Here is a 7,245-nt window from a genome sequence, read left to right as displayed (position 1 = left end):
TTCATATGATACCCCACTTGATATAGTTATCTTAGTTACTTCGAAAATTGAAAATGGTAATTCTTAGTTCATGACCACAATTTAATTTTTTTTTATGTAATGTAACCACAAATTCACGGTTTTCAGATTTTTCCCCGAACGTCTGCTATAAGACCTACCTACCTGCCAAAAATTCACGAGCCTAGGCCAACGGGAAGTACCCTGTAGGTTTCTTGACAGACCAACAGACAGACAACAAAGTGATCCTATAAGGGTTCCGTTTTTCTTTTTGAGGTACGGAACCCTAATAACCAATTCTTTCTGAATCGTTGATTCCCAATGTTCGATTAGCCGAAAGTCCAGGACAGAAAAAAAGAAATTACTGGCAGAGTAATATGCCGATATAGTGATCCCGAGTATGACCTGCGATCTCGGTCTCCGGCGTGATCGGCATTTACGTATCCCGCAATCAATTCTCTTTGTACTGCTTCTCTGGAGAAACTATTTGATGCCTTATAGATATCGCAGAACTCTTTACAGCGCCATCCAATGGCAATCATCATGATTCATAACACTCGTTAAATTAACCTTTTGTTGTTTGTTTCTGTTTTTCGAAAGGTAAGTTTTCGTAGAAACTAAGGCACTCGTAGACGGTAGCTCTCCACAAAAAAGTAGAGCGGATTACGATGCCCGCCCATACGTTAAAAGACAAATAAGACAAGCTACCCTTGACGTCTGGCAGAAGAGATACAGTGAAGGCGACACAGCCAATACAACAAAAGCTTATCTGCCAGATGTCAGGGAAGCCTACAAAATTATAAAAAAAAAAATATACTGGACTCGACCACAACGCAAGTTCTCTCGGGACACAGTGGATTCGCACACTACTGCTACTATCAGCGCCAAATTGGCGAAATCAAGTTGCTTCAAAAACGTCGGCAATCGCAGGTCCAGCAAACACTTGCATATTGCATACAGCATACCCTGTACCTCAAGGGCGGATCCAGGGGGGGGGGGTCATGGGGGTCATGACCCCCCCCCCCTGGGCTGCGTCCAGGACCTAGGTGAACCACTAATTAAAATTGTTAAACATAATGTTTTTTATATTTTTATATACCTAGATTTTATGTAAGTTCCTTCAATACTTAATCAATTTAATATAATATTTTGTATGATGGCAAAAACATTATGTTCTTGCGAACAAACGCATCCAAAATTTGAATTTTACCGCGCCACCGCCACCTTACATCGAGATGTCACATTTCGTGTGACGTTCTTTAATGATTGAAGAACATCACACGGCACTTGCCCAGGGCCCACGATCGATTGGGGCCCAGTAGTCCCTGCCAGATCACCAAACTATAACAGACCAACCGATATTTTAATACCCAAAAACATATTTATTTCGATAAAATCAACAGTCAAAAAAGCCATCTCAAACAAAGGACCGTAGAGATTGTTAAATAGTCAAGCCTGACTTATATCCGATCGTTATTGTCTTTACTGATAACGCAAATGATAGAATATTTCATTCTTTTTCACTTTAAAAAAAATTCCCGACAGTAAAAACCTCTAAAAGTAAAAAATAATATGTATTATATACCTATAATGTATTGGACGGATTGGTCCTTTACGTTTATTAACCGACTTCAAAAAAAGGAGGAGGTTCTCAATTCGTCGGAATCTTTTTTTATAGTAAAGTTTTTATTATCCAAGCGCTCGTTGCATCTGGGGACCCCTAAAGATAATAGAACTATTCTTTATACAACAGATGACTTTATAGTTTTTAGTACTAAATTTCTGGCATTTATCTATATCGTAATACAATATTTCTGACATTTATCTTTTCTTTTTTTGTAAATAATGTCATAAATTTTGCGTTCGCTTCGCTCGTACGTTCTGGCCACTACGATTAAAAATCCCTTCCGAGATGCAAGCTATCACTGAGTAGTACCTACCTACCTACATTTGGCCGTGAAAAAGTACCTAACAAGATGATAGACAGACAGAAAATTTCGCGCTCGCTTCGCTCGCGCTTTTGTTCTGTATTAGTTGTTGCCCGCCCGCAACCTTGTCCGCATTGATTTAAGTATTCAAAAAACCGTAGGAACTCTTTGATTTTCCGCATAAAAATTGTATGCAGGTTTCCGGGATGAAAGCTTTCTCTGTGTAGTACCTGGTCAAAAAGATAGACCGTCAAATGGTAACAGATAAGTAGATAGACACGCTTTCGCATTTATAATATTAGTAGCTACCTTATGATTTTTTCGTAAATATATGAAAAATTTTGCGCTCGCTTCGCTCGCGCTTTTACTTTATATTGGTTGATGCCCGCAACTTCGTCCACATAGATTTAGTTTTTTAAAATTTCCGTGAGAACCCTTTAATTTTCCGGGATAAAAAGCCGTTTCCGAGTGTAAACTATCTCTGAATAGTACCAAATTTTGATTTAGAATATGGACTTTGAAAAGATAACAGATAGATAGAAACATTCGCATTTATAATACGTCTAGACTTATTTGCTTTCTTTCCCTATTCCAAGAAAATAGTACCTACTCTGTCAAGATCATAGGGGCCCCGTTATTCTAATGTGCCCAGGGCCTCCAATAGGTTAAAGACGGCCCTGCGTGCGGGTGTGCGGGGCGTCCCCCCCCAACCCCCGCTCGTCATACCCCGATTACCAGCTCGACCTGTCGCAAGAGGTCGAGATGTTGTGACTTGACCACGACTATGTGACCCCCCCCTGGCACCAAAGCTGGATCCGCCCTTGCTGTACCTAGTAGGTCAGTGAATGGTTTGCGATCGTTTCAAATATTCGTTGTATATTTTATTCCATTTCCATGATTCAGGTATACTAAATTATATGGATAAACCAGCAAGGCATGCTTTTTGATTGCCTGTAATTTATTTAGGAAAATAATATACAAAAAAATATATTTATCCATTTTTATTTTCAAACAGGTAACTTGCAGTATTAAAAGTAAACATTTTTATTTATTGCATTAATATAATTATTAGTTTATAATCGCACAAAATAACAATTTTTGTATCATAGATACTTACTACATATTTCAACGATATTGTAAATTGTAATAAGAAAATAAAAAATGTTGCCACATTGAAAAATATTAAAAAGTGTAAATAGTACGTATATACCTGGTACGTGTAATTAGCGATATTACATCAACAGCTGCAAATGTTTATATGAACATTCATTGCTTATTTATAAGCTAGGCAATTGTAATAAAAAATATAACAGTCTTTATATGATATTTTGAAAACATTTATCTATTCACCAAAATAACACAATAATAGATAATATAACTACTTTAGCATTTAAACTACCGTGAGTGATTTCCATTCTAAATAATATCTGTCCCGGCTGTACTCACGTGTGTAGTCGACGTTAGCCCGACTAGTTTCGAACCCATACCTTCCTCTAAGTCCTTTTTCAAGGGAGTCCGTTCGCGCACGCGCCGCGGTTTTGACTGCGGGACGCACGTAGCGCCCGTTGTGAGGGTGGCTGGGGTGGGGGGGGGGGGGACAGCTGCCGATCGTCTCCCGACAGTTCCTGCTGTTCCAGTGAGTACAGCCGGGACAGATATTATTTAGAATATAACTACTATTTTATTATTGCAATAATATTGCCTGGCAAGCAACTTGGGCAATATCCTTAAATATTTTCATCCCGATAACCTTAGCACATCCACAGCTTAGTAATCATACAGTAGAGAAACTAGCCCACTTTCACGGAATCAGCTATACTGTCTACCATATATGCGAAGGTGTAGGTGCCTCACTAGTTTACCAGTTTTTTAGTTAAACTTAGCGTGCACAGCTTACATGCTTCATTTTACCTTCACAGAGAAGCTGTATGGCTGGCTTTAAGTCTCAGCATACAGAGGTTACTACATCCTTGAATGACTTTAGCATGTTTTTAAAAAACAACATGCCGCGGCCGGCGGCTGTCACATTTGACGCAAGGTCGATGCTAATCTGTATGATTATTAAACTGTGACAAAACCATAAGTAAAGAATATTAAGGCATAACAAAAATAAAACAATCATCTATAAATATTACGTATAAAATAAATGCAAGAAAATTCTTATTTAATAGTTAGTTGGTCCCATAGACACATACAGATTATAAAATAATTAAAGTTTTTTGCAAGCTGCAACACGTTATTGCTCACTTGATGTACAGTGGTACTGATCCCGAGCACAACTAAATTTTAGAGTATTCGCATCCTCTTCTTACTAATGTAATATGAAAAGGATAGACACAGGTTGACAATTTTAAATTTAATTAAGAGCTGTCAAACCTCGTGACCTTAGCTGCCAGTCGCGAGCCTCTTATTTAAGTAGCTTTAAATATTTAAATATAAAATTCATGTTCCGTCCTTTTTTAGCAATATTAAAAAGAAAAAGATGTCATCTTATCATAATAATTTTTAATTCTGAATTTACAGAACATGATTTTTGTTCGGAATAGACGTTTCATACATTTAATTCAGTGGCTTGGTGCGAGCCGTAAAGAGCTTGACGCGGGAGAGATCAGTTTCACTCTTTCTACTTGTTGCAGTGGCAAGGTGACAGCCCTACGTGCTACCAGTTATAGTGATGTTGGCTATTCCGAAAACGTCAAAGACGTTAGATCACTGTATGGGTCTTCTTACACTGTGGTACTTAATAGGTGTACTCTGTTTACCCTAACTAAAAAGATATGTCTGTTATTCATATTAATAATAACGCGTTTGGTTTGTAACCGAAAATATTTGTACGGAAATTGTGACACAGATATTGAACAATATTTTAAAAATCATTTTATAGATTAACCAAAGTTAGAGATATATAAAAATAAAACTTAACTTTATATATAAGTAGGTAATTATGATATAAGTTTAAATAATGATTCCTAATCACATAGTCATCACGGTAGCATCACAGCTCGCTTACAAATCTTCGGAGGCCATCTGTAATAAAAAACTTGTAATTACTTACTTATAAATTAAAACGTTTTTTTTATATGCCTAATTATAATCGTTTGTCTATCTGTATGTTACTATGCATTCGCGCATTATTTATCTGATTGGGTTGATACTTTGTACAGTTGTTGTTGAGAATTGCGGAAAGATTTCTGACATAGTACCATCAGGGTAGAAAAAATGGCGCTCGGTGCGCGAGACTGACTCGCACTTGGCCGGTTTTTATTTATAAAAGCAGTGTTTTAAACTTCTGAATTTTCAAGCTTGGCAGCGTTGCATGCTAACGCTATAGTACGCGACAGGTTCAAATGGCAATTGGGGAGGTAACGCCCCGAGCACCCGCACAGCTCCCGCGTTAACCCTATTGGAACGTGATATTTGTAACCTCATTACATCTAAAGTTAAGACAGAAAAAATAGCGTTCCATATTTGTAAGTCTGTCACACACGATTTGAATAAACCCGGTGTTGACGAGCGCGGGTGTGTGAGGCGTCCGTCCCCCCGCTCGTCCCTAGAATGTCATCTCAACCTGTCGCGGACTATACTTTAGGGTGTGCGGAGCGGGGAAACGCGAGACTCGAGAGTGATCGTGAAGTATTTTTCCTTCAGTGTTGTTCTCAGACTATTATTTTAATAGCAATTATTTATTAATGTACTTGTCATCGTTTTTAACTATCGTTAGGCTAGTTCTACAAACTGGTTGGGAATAAGAATAAAACAAAATATAATTTTAAGAAATTAAATTTTTATATTTTGCTTACAAAGTCACATACATTTCGAAGATTAAAATGTAACCTATGGATATATCTAGGGACGTTTTGCGTGCAATAATAAATACTAATTAAGACTATATTGTGGCTAATTCCGTTGTACACAAACTCTGAACTAAAATGACACGTCTAAATCCATTGCTATCCCTTTCATAATGTTGCTTGCGGAAAGGATAGCACTAGATTTAGACCTTTTAATTTAGTTTAGTGTAGAGATTGTGTACAAGAGAATCGGCCCCATTAAGTACCTATTTTGTGCTTAAATATAAATATGATTTGTAGCTTAGACTTCATGTAACTGAAGCGATGATTGAGGCTGAGATCTATAGAGCGTACTTCGACTTTTCTCAGACTTAAGATTCTGTTAAAACGAGACAGATTTATGTCAGTGATATAACGCTATCTCGTTTTAAGAGGGTCTTAAGTCTGAGCAATGTCAAAGTGCGCGCTATAGATCTCAGCCTTATAGAGCGTACTTCGACTTTGCTCAGATTTAAGATTCAGTAAAAACAAGACAGATTTATGTCAGCGATGTAACGCTCTCCCATTATAAGAGTTTCATAGTTCGCTGTATAGAGTTGGTACTTTGACTTTGTTAAGACTTAAGACACTGTTAAAACGAGCCAGACTTGTGTTATGATCTGTTTCGTCTTTAACTCTGTTTAAAGTTTAGGCAAAGCCAAAGTGCGCTTTATAGGTCTGTTACTCTAGTCTAGAGATATGAATAGATATCTCAAACATAAATCGGCATATAATGCGTACAAAAGAGATCTCACTCGCCATTTTACCTCTATGTCAACTGTCATGTCAAAGTACGGTTCACCTTTAAAATAAGGTGCGTACAAAACGATATCTCATTCGCAATTTTAACTTTGTGTCAACTGTCATTTCAAAAGTACGGTTCACCTTTAAAATAAGGACTGAAATCGTACTATTGACATGACATTTGACAACTTAGAGTTAAAATGGCGATTGAGTTCTCATTTTGTACGAACTATAATATGATGTATCTGTAGCCTTATACGAAAAAATATATTCAGTACTAATATTGAATAGTAATGGTGTCTATAGTTACTTATAAGTTCTATTAATACTTTTTATGATAACTTTGTAAGTTATACAAAATAGTCAATATATTGTAAAGTTAGTTTAATCAATACACATTTTATGTAGGTAACTATATTTTTCGAACAATAAAATCATCACAACCTAATTTGTCCTATTTTGTCCTTCGCCTTACGTATATCCAGGCCTAACGTTTGGGCCCTTGTCACACGGGGAGACAGCCAAACACTACGCAACTTCTGTTCTCACGCGGCGCGACTAAAATGGTTACGATTTCAGTCTAGCGGTACAGTTCACTGGACACGCCTCCTGGCTGCTTGAATTTCATTAAAATGTTAACGCAGGAGTCAAGAGATGAAAAAGGCAATCTTTTTAATCCAAATATACTTAATTTTACTACGTACATCATTACGTATGTGCATCACTGATCACATATTATAATAAAA

The 7,245-nt window shown here is 37.1% G+C and overlaps 1 protein-coding gene across 1 annotated transcript in view; it reads right to left on the bottom strand.

The window, feature by feature from the left end:
* Positions 1-2,911: 2,911 nt before the first annotated feature.
* The window catches only part of Aldh-III (Aldehyde dehydrogenase type III), a 42,901-nt gene continuing 38,567 nt past the window's right edge, over positions 2,912-7,245 (bottom strand). Inside the window, exon 11 of the mRNA XM_034979531.2 lies at positions 2,912-4,952. Coding sequence (XP_034835422.1) covers positions 4,932-4,952 — 21 coding nt within the window. The 3' untranslated portion in view covers positions 2,912-4,931. The remainder of the gene's footprint in view (positions 4,953-7,245) is intronic.

This window comes from Maniola hyperantus, chromosome 20, assembly GCF_902806685.2.
Source record: "Maniola hyperantus chromosome 20, iAphHyp1.2, whole genome shotgun sequence".
In the NCBI taxonomy this organism is placed as follows: Eukaryota; Metazoa; Arthropoda; class Insecta; order Lepidoptera; family Nymphalidae; genus Maniola; species Maniola hyperantus.
The sequence above is the reverse complement of the archived record's forward strand: the minus strand, read 5'-3'. Positions and strand labels throughout refer to the sequence as shown.